The following is a 15,149-nucleotide window of genomic DNA, read 5'->3' on the forward strand; positions in this document are numbered from 1 at the left end:
CCACTTACAATTTCAGAACTGTCTGAAGGGGTGACAGCTGAATCAGGCCCTTCTGTGGTGGTCTGGGAGCTGTCACTGATGGGCGAGGAGGCCTGGGTCCCGTCATTCAGGTCCATGGCAGGGTCAGACGGGACGGCACTGACCTGGCTGGAGCTGTGGCTCAAGATATCTTCCTCATCCCCATCAGTGGCGGAGCTTGTCAAGTCACAGCCAGCCAGATCCACCGAGTCTGCCTGCAGCGTGTGTTGTGACCGTGGCTGCTCTGTGATGATGTCATGACCTGCCGACCCTGGAGTGGAAACCCCTGAAGAAGCAGTCAGCTCTCCACTGATCTCATCCTTCACTGAGGCTGAAGACAGAGAAGCACTCATTTGTCAAATGGTGAGAAAACATTCCACAGGGAATCAAAGGCTTGCAAAATTACAAAAAGTGCCACAGTTATCAAATGTTGTAGCTGCACTGAATCCTGAAGACAGTGAAACACACGACAGCAGTGCATCAAGCACCACTCACACTGCCTCTCGCTACAGTACCCATCTCAATAAAACAAGGCTTACCAGAAGATAATATTCTCAAATGGTGTTTCACTGCAAAAATTCAACTTCAAGTTCCTAACCAACTACTCCAAGCCTTCGCTGGAGCAACGTATAAAGACGTTTGTAATTAAGGGGCAGCCTAGTCAGGGGCACAGACATGCAGATCCTCTAAGCAAGCAGTGGTCAGAAATAAGTGTAAACTCATCATCCCTCTGGGGTAGGCTTGCCTTCTTCCAAGCCATGTTCAAGATCTCTACTGCAGTCCTGTTCTCCTGCAAGATAAACCTGTAACACATTTTCCTAGTTCACTTTTTAAATTCCCACTTAAAACAAAGAAGACTATAGAAAAATCATGGCAAAAAGGCCAACATGAACCTGTTGGCAGTGGTCTCTCCTGGGGGCAGTTGAGTTGGTGAGCGTGTGAGCTTTATACTAGTCCAGATAGTTGTGATGTTTTATTGCTGTTTAATTTGTATAATCAGAAAAAAAATCTATTTTTATTTTGTAAAGTAAATAATTACCACTAGAATTATTTAGATTTTCCTCCCTAAATATTTAAGCCTTCCTTTCAGTTATAGCTAAAATATTCTTTTAGATAGGATTATACAACCAAAACCATCCTCATATAATCCAGTTATTATAATCCTCATCTTGCATAAAGTACTCATAGAATCACATTAGATAACTATCTGTAAGTGGCCAGGTGCAGTGGCTCACACCTGTAATCCCAGCACTGTGGGAGGCTGAGGCAAGCGGATCACTTGAGGTCAGGAGTTCAAGACTAGCCTGGTCAACATGGTGAAACCCTGTCTCTACAAAAAAAAAATTAGCCAGGCATGGTGGCAGGCACCTATAGTCCCAGCTACCCAAGAGGCTGAGGCAGGAGAGTCACTTGAACCTGGGAGGCGGAGGTTGCAGTGAGCCAGGAGCATGCCACTGCGCTCCAGTGACACTGCATGCCTGCACTGAGTGACAGAGTGAGACTCCATCTCAAATAAATAAATAAATATCTGTAAACAAAGGCAGATTCTTTCAAGTTGAACTATCCATAGACAATCTTTTATCCCATTTTCCAACCCCCAGAATAACCCATCCAACTCATGAGACGCTTCTACCTGCCATGCCCTACTCACAAAGCCCGGTGCTCAAGGAGGATAAACCTAATTTTAAAACAGCCTAAACCAAGGAAAACAGCAAATATCTGATGCAAACACCACAGACACACAAGCTTCAGAATAAGCATTATAAAAGAAGCCCAAATAGCCCCCACTTGAGCAATCAGGTTCCACTGCTGCCCCCCGCCGTGCTGTCCACTGGGTGCAGGGGGAGGGGCAGGAAGGGCAAGGGGTGGACAGCAGACAGTGAAGGTCCACACCAGCAGCTAACTAGTGAGAACTACCTGCAAAGGCGGAGCTGCTGACGTCCGACCTCGATTCAGAGTCATCGTCCAAGGCTTCTTCTTCTCCTAAGAGCACTTTGCCTGGTAAATAAGGTAGCAACATTCCTTTTAAGTTTGCTAAAAATAAGGACTTCAAAATTAAGTAAATGCACTCGAAAATGAAACTCATAAGCATATCTAATTTAATACAGTTTATCTTCATATAAGTATTTTTATACCTCTACAGTGTTAAACACAAAGAATGTAGAGATGTTTTGTTTAGAATGCTATTAAAGTCAATAAACTTGTATGGAAAAAAGTTAAAAGCAATGATTCTCAAACTATACCATAAAACATTTTAATAATTAATATTTACTGCTTTCTATTAAATAATTTATATTGCTACTTAAACTTAAAAATGGTGTAAGTTACAACTGTAAAGATCCAATCCTATTGGCCTTTGAAATATTCATGTCATAGCTCCAATGGCATACCAGAATTTATAGATAAAACTCCTATACCGAAAGGTCACTTTCATTTTATTATCTTTTAATTTTCTGGACTTTGTGATTACCAATCAGAACTCGAGCATTATATGGTCTGGAAGGATGAAATAATATTTCATTTGTAAAGTTCTAAAATACATTTTATTGTTCATCTTCAGAATTACATTAATGAGAACAAATGAAACCAACAGTCTTAATATGATTTAACTGAACTCGTTAAATCTTTGTGGCTACATTACATATGAATGTTATTAAATGGCACTATCAAAATAATAATTGGAAATTTCTAATTTCTGCTCTTCAAAGAATAAGTCAGAAGTATGACAACTTCCATAAGTTTACAATGATGCGACATTAAAGGTGAAAAAAATTAGCAAAGGAAACCCAAAATCTAGATGAAATTAACACAGCAACTTGGCCTATCTACTAAATAACAGGGACCTTTATTACAAAATAAGTTATTTACCTTGAGAAATCAAGTAAAATGCCAAAAAGGTGAATTCGGATGTTAACAAAAGCCATCTCTAGCCTCCAAATCAGTGGTTTGCAAATATGTTCCATAGCGCCATCCCCAGGATAATCTCCTCGAAGGTGCAAGAGCTAGGCTGCCACCAGAAGAGAGGCTCCAGGCCACCCCCGACTTTTACCCTAATGCTATAGCCAACACAACTCTACTTTCATCTGTCTTATAATATTGGCAGATTTCACTTTTTAAAAAAAGGATTTTCCAGCTATAACAAAACAGTTTAAAGTCCACAGCTGTAAATGGGGGAAAGAAAACACCAAAAAATAAAGACACAGGTCTCACTCCGTTGCCTAGGCTGGAGTGCAGTGGCATGATCATAGCTCACTGTGACCTCAAAACTCCTGGGCTCAAACAATTATCCTGCCTCAGCCTCCTGAGCCGCAGCTGAGGCTACAGGCACTGGCCACCATGCCACCATGCCTGGCTGTTTTTTGTTTTGTTTTGTTAGAGACCAGGTCTCACTATGCTGCCCAGGATGAAAAAGAAGCTATTTAATAATATTCCTGACTAATATTAAACAAAATTCACTGGGAGGGTAAGTTACCTTCATAAAACATAACAATACATTCCCTAAGGCAGGTATGGGCAAACTACAGCCTGCCTGTTTCTGTAAGTAAAGTTCTATTGGAACACAGCTGGCCGGGTACTGTCTACAGCTGCATTCCTGCCACAGGGCAGGGCTGAATGGTTGCCGAAGAGACCATATGGCCCATAAAGCTAAGATGTTTATACTCTGTCCCTTTACAGAAAAAGTCTGCTAACCCCTGAACATTAGAAATTTATGATGCATTCAAAATTTATGACAAAGCAATTCTAATATGAAAGCAATGTTTAAAAGCCACCTACAGAACTATTGAGGCTTGATTATCAGATTCCAGCAACATTCACACATATAATCACTCTACTGAGAAGAGATATACACAGAGTCCAATACATTACAGAAATACAAGAAAATGAATAGGATTCAACACAAGACTCTTATTTCTGAAATAATCACCTTTTTGTTTTCTTGAAAGGACAGGGCTGCATGAGGAACCCCCTCCAGCTGTAAATCACAGAAAGTGACAGATAAAGTAACAAGCTGATAAGATCTAGAAGAAATGTGAAAATCTTCAAACAGCTTGATTCAACTTTAAAGGTAGGGAAAATGTGAATGTATTTCCACAGGAAGCACTTAACATCACAGTTTAGTATTTTAATTTCAATATGAAAATTACATTAACATTCAAATATATAGTTCTAAAGATGTGACCTAAGAAGTCAAAAAAGCTAAGATAATTTTTTATTTTAAAAGCCAAATTAAAAGCATTAGAAATCTCAGATTTTTTAGTCAACTAACAATCAAGTGTAACTTTTCATTAGCGATGAGTATTTCCACGCATTATGTGTAAGGCATGCATTCTATAGAGAAAAAGATTCTTCAGTGCAAAGGACAGAGAACAAGGCAGATGAACATTTCCTGCTCATGGTTCTGGCAAACATTTATGTTCACAAGAGGCAGCAATGAGGCTTCACTCGGATTTTCTCTAATGTGGCGGCTGTGAGGAAAGGCCACGCTGCATACACAGTGCCCTACACCAACCACACTGCAGTGGACTAGGAGAGGCTAGAGTCAGCAAAAGCTTATCCACAGTCTGCTAATCACCAGACCCAGCGGAAGAGGCTAGGATTCAGGGATTCTGGTCCACTTCAGCTCCCAAAGGCAGCTCTCATGCAAGACAGGGCCTCCTAAGCTCACTGCTCCAGGGCAGCACTGCGTGGTGGGATAGGACCCAGCCCCCAAGAGCATGGAGAGGGGCAGACTGGGCAGTGGAGGCAGACACAGAGCTGGGGATAGAGGGATTTTCTGAAGTCAGGATAGGAAGGAACTCTCAGATCCCTCTGACAACTTGAAGATGCCATTTCTGGCAAATTAACACAAGGATCCTACAACTACTTTCCATACTGTTTTTATTTCTTTGCACCTGAAAGGCAACAGGAGGCAGCCAAGGCAAAGAAAGAATCAGAAGGAGGGGCTTTAAATGTGTGGCCTCATTTTGCTACCTAACCTTCTAAACTTTAATTCTCCTATTTATTTTATTTTTAAGTTTATTTTGAGACAGCACCTTGCTCCATTACCAGGCTGCAGTGTAGTGCTGACATCATGACTCACTGCAGCCTCAATCTCTTGGGCTTAAGCAATCCTGCCACCTCAGCCTCCAAAGCAGCTGGGACTACAGGCATGTGCTGCCAAGCTCAGCTAATTTTTTTTTTTTTTATAGAGACAGGTTCTCACTTGGCCAAGCTGCCTGAAACTCCTAGGCACAAATGATCCTTCCAAAGCACTAAAATTACAGGCGTGAGGCACCACGCCCAGCCTAACTCCTCTATTTATAAAATAAAGATGAAATTTGTATTTTGAGTTTTGGCAAGGAAGATGCAACACAGACTGCTTAGCAAAGGGCGGGCCCATAATCAATAGAGGGTAACTAGTACTACTGCCAAGTTAAGTATAAGAATAGACCTTGCTAATAACTTGCCTATAAGTTCCACTATACTCCCACTACGGCTTCGGCCACCAGACTCATCCTTAGCCTCGGTGAGCTGCCCGATGCCCCCCATGGTGGTCAGGGCTTGCAGAAGCTCGGGTGGAGGTGTTCTGAAGAGCTGCTGCAACAGCTCCAGGGCTCCGGTCACAACATTGTGGTCTTGGTGCTGTGTATGATGTAATGTTAGTTCATAAACCTAGAAACAGAAACACAGATGTTCTGGTCAGAGTTATAAAATGCATCCTAAGCTCCACCTTTTTTTTGTTTTTTAACAGGACTTTGCTGGCAAAGTTTATACCTTAGTTTCTCCCCCTAAAAATTTCCCTATCACTTCTGCCAATGTGATCATTAGCTTCCAAGTTGTTTTCTCAATTTCCATGATTTTTTTCATTGTTATATTAATTCCTTGCAAATAAATAGAGCACTTCCACTAGAGCAGTAGCGTGAGAATGAAGATCTCTATTTCCCAAAACTGGTGACTCGGAAAGGGAAGATAAAGCAAGCATATACTGAGCGAGGAGCCTGCCTGACGTACATTTAAAAATCAAAAGACACTATAATGAGTGCCACTGAGAAAGAGCTACCAAACGTTTCAAAGGCAGTATGCCATCTTTTCTTAGCACTTTTAATACTATATCACAATGCTCCCCAACCTTTCTGGCACCAGAGACCGGTTTCATGGAACACCATTTTTCCACAGGCCCGGGGGATGGTTTCAGGATGGAACTGTTCCACCTCCGATCACCAGGCATTAGATTCTCATAAGGAGCATGCAACCTAGATCCCTCACATGCACAGTTCGCAATAGGGTCTGCGCTCCGATGCGAATCTAATTCTGCAGCTGATCTGAGAGCTCAGGTGGGAATGCCAGGTCACCTGCTGCTCACCTCCTGCTGTGCAGCCTACTTCCTCACAGGCCATGGACCAGAACCACTCCACAGCCTGAGGGCTGGGATCCCCTGCTGTACCACATTATATGAACATAACGAACTTATTCTTTTTCCCTTTAGTCAGAGTTGCCAGATAAAATACAGGGCACCCGTTTAAATTTAAATTGTAGAAAAACAACAAATAATTTTGTACTGCAAGTATGTCCTACATGATTTAATATACTTACACCATAAAATTACTCATTATTTATTTGCCAAGGTCCAATTTCTCTGGCATCCTGTATTTTTATTTGCTATTTGCCAACCCTATCTTTAATATTATAAAATACATATGTTTCTTTTTTAAAAAATCAGACAGTGTAGAAGAGTATAAGGCAAAACGTCTCACTTTGAGCTCTTCCGATGGTTACTTCTATACCCCTGAATCCCAGGTCAGCAAACCACAGTGCACAGGTCAGGTCTGGCCCGCCCTGCTTTTGTACAAAATGTTTCACTGGAACACAGCCACATTTATGGGCTGCCTAGTGCTACAGTGGCTGCTCTAGTGCTACAAAAGTAGTGTTGAGTAGCTGCAACAGACTTGGTATGGCCTGCAAAACTGAAAATATTTACTTCCTGGCCCCTTACACAAAACACTTGTGGGCACCTAGAGCAGGTGGGCACCTAGAGCAAGTGCCCACAAGTGTTTTGTGTAAGGGGCCAGAAATCAGCTTATACCTTGAATTCTTAAGCCATCTATTTTGGACAAAGGAAACAAGCACCCACATTTCCTTCACCTCGTCTGCCCCCTCCTAACTTCTGTTAGCAAAAGCACTGCTTTCATACTATGGAGATTCCCCTTTACATGCTACTAGGTAACTACATTTAATATTCTCTGCCTGGAAGTTAAGCCAAAAAACTTAATTAAAAATGAACAGTATGCATCTTACATATCATGTGTTCATGTTATTCACTGCATAATTTATGGACAATAGTGTTCATAAATGTTATTCACTGCAATAATGAAATACTTCCTTCTTTCTGAGTCTAGTCACGTTAATAACCTAGACTCAGAAAGAAATATTTCCTTATTACTCCATGTCGTTTGAAAGAGAATGTCCCAAGGTTAATGGTCAAATGGATTCTCTTACTGTAATCTATTACTTGCTTAAATTTACTCTGCATCTTCTTTTGCTTCATACTTGGATCACAAATTTCCTTTACAAATCTTGCTGGCTTTCCTATGGTTACTAATTACCTTTTTTCTCCCTCCTTGTTAATAATATACGCATATGCATATGCATTGGAAAGAGAAGTTTCAACATTTTCTTCTGACACCCAAAAGGACCACACCCTACCTCCCTGAGTGAGCATACCACCCTGCCTACACCAGTGGGCTAGGCCCAGCTTCTTAAGTATACTATTTATTCAAGAAGAATGGTCTCTAATATGAATTACACAGCGAACAACAATCATCCTGGAATTGCTTTTATCGCATGTCTAGGTTAGAGAGTTTGTTTCTTGGATTTCAGGGCTTCCTCTATATTCCAACTTACTTCTTTTTCAAAAAGCACACATGGAAAGCAAACTGAGTTCCTGCATACCTAAAATTATCAATATCTTGCCCACACTTGCTTAATAGTTTGCCCAGGCCAAGGATAAGAGTAAATTCTAATTAAATATGGCTAACCAAACTACATTTGCTGAATTGAACTTCTCACAGTAATTTAATAAACAACAGTTATTAGTCAAAACAAGATGGAGTAAGACATGTTACAGAGGTAATCATATCTAGAGCTTGCTAGTTCAAAAAGGTACCATATCATTTATTTACTTTGGAGAAAGGTGTTCAGAAAATGGGCAGTTAAGTAAGTGTCACATCCATACCCCCTTTTCCCTTTCACTCTCCATGCCTGTCCTTCCAGGATTACTGCAATCCCAACTTAACGCAGTTTCGAGCTCCTTCTAACCTCCATAACCAGCACTCTTGCTAATCTCGAGAAAGCCCAGAGGCCTTTTCAAGACCCACCGTTGCTCTGTCTGTGCACCCACACTCACCCTGTGAGCATTCTCTCACCCTTTCACTCCTGGGACTTGGCAAAGACCAATTTTCTGTCTATAAGGCTCCTTTCTTCTCCCAAATCCCTGTGCCGGGTCAGATCCCACATGCCCGTAAGTGACGGCTCAGGACTGACCTTCCCCAGGCCCCACCATGTGCACCTAAACTGTTTAATTTAATAAATAAAAATTATTTGCTTCTCTCAACAGACCAATGGTCTCTAAACATTTATGATCAAGCCTTTTTTTAAAGCATCACTTTAAAAAAAAAAAACTGAGCATATAGTCTCAATACTTTTTAAAATATACTTATCTTAGAATATGTAAGAAATACTGAACTCAGATATAATGTACATTATAAAATATACATTAAATCTGACAAGGCTTTTCCAATGATTGATTTACAGGAAATATACAGAGAACAGAAAAAGGTGTTAATTTACACAATGGAGTTGTACGCAGTAAATCAGACCACCAAAAAACTTAGAAGACAAATAATCTGATTTCTCAATAAATGAACTCCAAGGGAAAAAAACTGGGATGGAGGGAAGCCAGTTGATCAAAGAGACTTTTAACCCTTATCAACCAGTTTTATTTAGATGCTGATTCCAAGAGTAGAGAGAAAAATTGACAATGAATTAGTGGGTGTTCGATGTAGGAAATGTTTAATATTTTCAGTTATAACAATGGTATTATTTTGTGATGTTGTTTTGGGGTTTTGTTTTGGTTTTTCTGAGACAGAATCTTGCTCCATCACCCAGGCTGGAGTGCAGTGAGGCAAACATGGTTCACTGCAGCCTCGACTTTCCAGGCTCATGTGATCCTCCCATCTCAGCCTCCCAAGTTGCTGGGACTACAGGCATGCATTACCACACTTGGCTGATTTTTTTTTTTTTTTAAGACATGGTGTTTCGCCATGTTGCCCAGGCTGGTCTCAAACCCCCTGGGCTCAAATGATCCACCCGCCTTGGCCTCCCAAGGTGCTAGGATTACAGGCGTGAACCACTGCACCTGACCATCATTAAGTTTTAAAAGTAAAGAGTCCCCATCTATAGAGATACTGAAATACTTATAAATAAAATAAGAGGATGATTGGAGTTTGCGTCCAAATAATTAAAAAAGGGAGAAGTAGGATTATAAATGAAATACAACTGGTCATGAGCTAATACTTTTGTATATTTGGAATTCTCCTTAAAAAAAAAAAAAAAAAAAAAAAAAAAAAAAAAAACAAGGTACGGTAAAGATGAAATAAACTATATTCTAAATGTTTTATTACTATGGCAACACCCTTCTTAGAACATTCAGCAATGTTTTTTTGAAGGCAATACAATTAAATGTCATATCCCATGAGACTCTGCTTTTATTCTGTAAAATTACCAAAGGGCAGCTGGTCAGAATAGAACTCTCAGCCCCAATACTTTCTTAGAGTCCACTCTTGCTCGGCTGTCTATGAATAACCAGCACTCACACGGCCTTAACATGTGCCAGGAAGCATTCTAAGCACTTTATAAACACTACCTAACTCAGTGCTTCAATTATTAGCATTATCTTCAATTCATGATTCTATGTAAGAATCATTTCAAGCCACTGACAATTTTGTACCCCAAAAAAATGTAGCTAAATGGCACATATTAAGCACAGTAAAAAATCTGACATAACATTTTAAGTAAAGTTCAAAAAATCCAATTGTTTAAAATGAGGCTGCATGGTTAAAAAGTTAATGAAATGACCTGAGTAAGCATGCTACAAAGAACTGAAGTCAACTGCCAATTATAGTACATTAGAATTACTGCAGGGTTTCTCTGCATTGGAAAGAGAATTTCAACATTTTCTTCCCACACCCCAAAGGACCACGCCCTACCTCCTTGAGTGAGCATTCCACCCTGCCCACACCAGTGTGTATGGCCACAGGCTCCACAGGGCAGACGCAGCATCTGAAATACTCACCACTGTATTCCCAGAGCCTAGCACACAGTGGGTGCTCAATCAATATTTCCTGGGCGGGTGAACACATAATGTGACCTCTGGTTTTAGAAACAGGGTAGCAGTAGTCTCTGAGGGGCTTAGGTAACACAGCATCTGAGGAGGTATCACCTGCATCTGACTCACAGTGACACTGACATACAGAGGGAAGGCAGCTAGGAGTCAGCACCTCGGGATGGAACTGAGCAGCACAGCTCCAGAATCCACAGCTCTAACCCTCAGTTCTGCCGCTTCTCTTCCAAATTAATTGGTTCTTTGAATGTCAGTCGTTTACATGCAGGGCCTAGAGTAAACCCTGTGCTCCTACCTGGACGAGCTGCTCTGCAGAGGGAGAGACTTCCATTTCTTTCCGTGTCACCCCAAAGCTGCCTTTCAGGCTTGTGTCCTTGACCTGCTGCTGCAGCAAGGGCACCAAATACCTCAGGGTGAGCAGCACGCCAAGAATCAGCAGGGTGGAGTGTTCATCCTCGACAGGAACCAGTAAGCCTGTGGGGGCAGCAAGGTGTCTTAACATCTGACTCACTGTTTGGAGATTCTCGACTTAATTTGTTAAAAAAGAAGAGATCTTGAGAGACAAAGATGGCATGAACATGGCCATGAATGAGTGCATCATAAGGCCCACTGGAAGTGGCTTCACACCCATGTCCTGGCTTAGCAGGCTCCTTTCCTGTGAGCTTCACCGTCTTTGAAAGTTGGGTGGTCATTTCATTTCACACGTCCACACGCTCACTTGGGGACTTGCCAGTGATGATTTCCACAGTTACCCAAACAACAGGAGAAACTGTCAGCTGACCTACAGAGAACCCACAGGGACCCGAGGCACAGTCTCAAGCCTCACAGACTCACGGTAGTCAGGGCTGGCACAGATGGAGGGCCAGGCCCTGGGTGGCAGGCAGGGCTCACCCTGGCCCACACCCACTGCACAGGTAGGTGTCCTTGGGCACGGCTGCATCTGCAGTGTCACAGAGACCCATGCGGGCTCACAGCAGACCCAAGGCAGTTCACATTCTTTCAGCCAGTGCCAAATAGCCTGGTCCAGAAGCTGAGGGATCATCCAATTTTCACGGTTTCAAAGGTCTACCTTGAGTGCATGCTGCAGACTCTACCACTCATACGCCTCCACCTTACCTAAGAGCACATTTAGCAGCCAGCTGTAGAAATACTGTGTCCTTCTTGAGTGCTGGCAGACGCTCACTGCTGACCCAGCTGCTGTCCGCCGAATGGTAGGGGAGCTTGACTTCAGGTTCGCTATGAAAGCCTTTAACAAAACCTATGGAAGCAGAAGTCCAAGCAGATAAAAGATGAAGCTTCCATGAAGCTTATTAGGTATTACATAAAACTTAACTTGAATTAGAAGTTTCCAATTCTTGCAAAGTATAAACAGTTTGAGGCTTTTCCTATAGCTGAACTTGAAGCACCCCAACTTTAGGACACTCAAAGAGCAGTTTATAGACATGTGTAGTCTATTTGCTTCTTTATAACCTTCACTCAGGGGACTGCTCAGCATCCATGTCCTCTTTGCAAGGGTGGAGGCCTCAATTCTAGATACATTCTACCCACAGTATTTGGGGACAGTTAAAAACAAAATCAACAAATGACAAAGTTAAGAAGAAAAACATACTGGCCAATTACAATAATGTCCCACCCTAAGAGATGGCTTGTCAAAGTCCTGCTAATGTCATGAAGTTCTCAGGACTGGAACATCTTCAACCAGAAACATCTGCAATTTAAATGGACATGACAGCATACTTCCCACAACTGTTCTCTTAAGAAATTAGGGAATACTTTCCCACTGGGCCTCTAGGACAATCCAAAGGAGAAAGTGCTAGAATTCTAATGATGGCCATTTAAATCTTGACAAAAATATCCTAAGAATGAAAAGGGATGAACCATCTAGTTGCATCATCTTGGTGACTATGGTACTTAAGAACATCCATTTCCCATTATTGGAAACCATGCTCCGAGCCACGACTTGATTCCAATCACTGTTCGGCATGCAGTGAGCAATTACTATGAGTCAGGGACTCTGTCAGAGCTATGCCTGGGCAAACAATCAGTAAACTAGTAGCTGGTATCTGATTTATAAATAAGTTTCTCTTCCACAGCATGGTTAGCATACACTGCTTCTCAGAGGCTTATTACTCCCAGGGAATGTACACATCAGGCCCCTGGACACTGTTCTGCAAAGGATGAGACCCCAGGACTCCCTGGCTGGCTTCTTGCCTCGAATTTCTCTTGAGAAACCACCTGGAGAATAAAGTAGAATTATCTCTGACAAACTTTCTTAGCTGCAAGAAAAGATATTCACATCTTTAAAAAATACTTTGGCCAGGTACAGTGGCTCATGCCTGTAATCCCAACAGTTTGGGAGGCTGATGCGGGCAGATCACTTCAGGCTGGGAGTTCGAGGCCAGGCGTTCATCAGTTCAACATGGTGAAACTCTGTCTCTACTAAAAACACAAACATTAGCCAGGCATGGTGGTATGCACCGGGAGTCCTAGCTATTCTGGAAGCTGAGGCACAAGAATTGCTTGAACACAGGAGGCAGAGGCTGCACTGAGCTGAGACTGTGCCACCGCACTCCAGCCTGGGCAACAGAGCAAGACTCTGTCTCAAAAAAGAAAAAAAAAATCATTCTATTAGTCCAAACTTACAAGCACAATGAAAGCTACTCATTATTATGAAGAGTCAGAACATGGTGAGCTTAAATAGTCTGGAATAATAAAGAATAAAACTTAGTCTGAGAGCTCCAAGGGGCCTCCTCAGCTCTAATCTCCACAATCCCAAGAATCCCTTCTCCAAGGCAGCTAACAGGAGGCCCAAGGCCATGCTACAACTCTTCTAACAGCGAGAAGGTACACTGTATTTTAGAAAAGATAGCTCCACTTTCCAAAATGCATGCACAACATACCTTTCAGAGTACTTTAAAAGGGAAGACATGCATTAATAATTAAAACTTCAGAGCCAAGGGTACTTTAAGGAGTGGAAGTTAAAATCATAATATGATTCCCGAACATACCCATCAGGAGGGCTAAAAGTAAAAGCATCAGCAATTCCAAGTGCTAGCAAGGACCAGAGCTCCTGGAGTCCCCATACACAGTGACAGAAGGGTGAGATGGTACAAGTACTCAGAAGAGCTATTTAGCAGTTTTGTTTTGTTTTTTTCTTTGAGACAGAATCTCATGGTATTACAGGTGCACACCACCACACCTGGCTAATTTTTGTATTTTAAGTAGAGACAGGGTTTCACCATGTTGTCCAGGCTGGTCTCGAGCTCCTGACCTCAGGTGATCCACCCACCTAGACCTCCCAAAGTGCCAGATTACAGACATGAACCACCGTGCCTGGACACTATTTGGCAGTTTCCACTGCAGCTGAGATGCACACACCCTATTACCCAACCACTCTACCTCTAGCTGTGCATGATGGAAAGCTGCACACATGCTCCAAAAGACACACCTGAGAGTGGTCACAGCAGTACTGCTCGTAATAGCCAAGAACCAGAAACAACCCAGCAATAATACAATGAATAAACTGTGGTATATCCCTACAATGGAATGCTATGAAGTTACTAAAGCTACGGGAACTACTAATACACACAATAATATAGAAGACTCTCATGAACTTAATGTTGAGCAAAAGAAATCAGACAAAAAGAATACATACTATATGGTCTATGCACACAGAATTTAAAAACAGACCCTGGCATTAGAAGCCAAGACAGTGACAACCGTGGGGAGGAAGGAAGGAGTAGTGATGGGGGATGGGGTAGGATTACAAGGCGGCTTCTGAGTGCTGGTAATATTCTGTGTCTTGACCTGGCTGGTGGTTATAAGGGTAAATTCACTTTGTGGTTAGGAAGGAATACACTAATGATTTCTGTCCTGTCTGGAACGTACATTTCATGTCAGAAAAAGGAAAAACAAGGGAGTATCAGTGTTTGGCAGGTAATCTTGAGAATGAGAATACACCAGGCCGGGTGCAGTGGCTCACGTCTGTGATCCCAACACTTTGGGAGGCCAGGCGGGTGGATCACAAGGTTAGGAGTTCAAGACCAGCCTGGCCAACATGGTGAAACCCTGTCTCTAAAAAAATAAAATAAAATAAAAATAAAAAGAGAATGAGAATACATCAGAGGATGGGAGACTCTTTTTCTGAGACAGAGTCTCATTCTGTCACCCAGGCTGGAGTGCAGTGAGGCAATCTCAGCTCACTGCAACCTTCTGCCTCCTAGGCTAAAATGATTCTTCTGCCACAGGCAAGTACCACCCTACCCAGCTAATTTCTGTATTTTTAGTAGAGACAGGGTTTCATCATGTTGGTCAGGATGGTCTCAATCTCCTGACCTCATGATCCACCCGCCTTGAGCTCCCAAAGTGCTGGGATTACAGGCGTGAGCCACCACACCCGGCCAAGGTTGGGAGACTTCTAATCCAACATGCTGGATTGAACATGTGAAGCTCTGCTTCCCAGAAGCCCCACAAAAAGTCACGTAAAGAAGCTGTATAAAGCATAAGTGTACACGGACAGAAAGAAAAGAACACGGGCACGAGCAAGCTACGGGGGTCAACAAAATTTCAGAAGCTAAAAAAGTAACAAGGGTTACGTAACTGACTGATTTGCTAGCCTACAGAAAGAAGTACAAATACAAGCTTTGCTAGGAGATGGGGGAGAAGGTACAAGGGATACCAGCAAAAAGCAAGCTCACTCAAGCCACATAACTCCAAGAAGAGTTCGGGCTTTGGAGGCACCACATACATTTGA

At 42.2% G+C, this 15,149-nt stretch overlaps 1 protein-coding gene across 1 annotated transcript in view; it reads right to left on the minus strand.

Annotated features, from left to right (window-relative positions):
- The window catches only part of HTT (huntingtin), a 143,266-nt gene that overhangs the window by 105,744 nt on the left and 22,373 nt on the right, over positions 1-15,149 (minus strand). Inside the window, exons 6-11 of the mRNA XM_017514327.2 lie at positions 11,513-11,654; positions 10,692-10,870; positions 5,466-5,670; positions 3,944-3,991; positions 1,936-2,016; positions 9-349 (exon numbers count right to left, since the gene is read on the minus strand). Coding sequence (XP_017369816.1) covers positions 9-349; positions 1,936-2,016; positions 3,944-3,991; positions 5,466-5,670; positions 10,692-10,870; positions 11,513-11,654 — 996 coding nt within the window. The remainder of the gene's footprint in view (positions 1-8; positions 350-1,935; positions 2,017-3,943; positions 3,992-5,465; positions 5,671-10,691; positions 10,871-11,512; positions 11,655-15,149) is intronic.

This window comes from Cebus imitator, unplaced genomic scaffold, assembly GCF_001604975.1.
Source record: "Cebus imitator isolate Cc_AM_T3 unplaced genomic scaffold, Cebus_imitator-1.0 Scaffold522, whole genome shotgun sequence".
Classification (NCBI taxonomy): Eukaryota; Metazoa; Chordata; class Mammalia; order Primates; family Cebidae; genus Cebus; species Cebus imitator.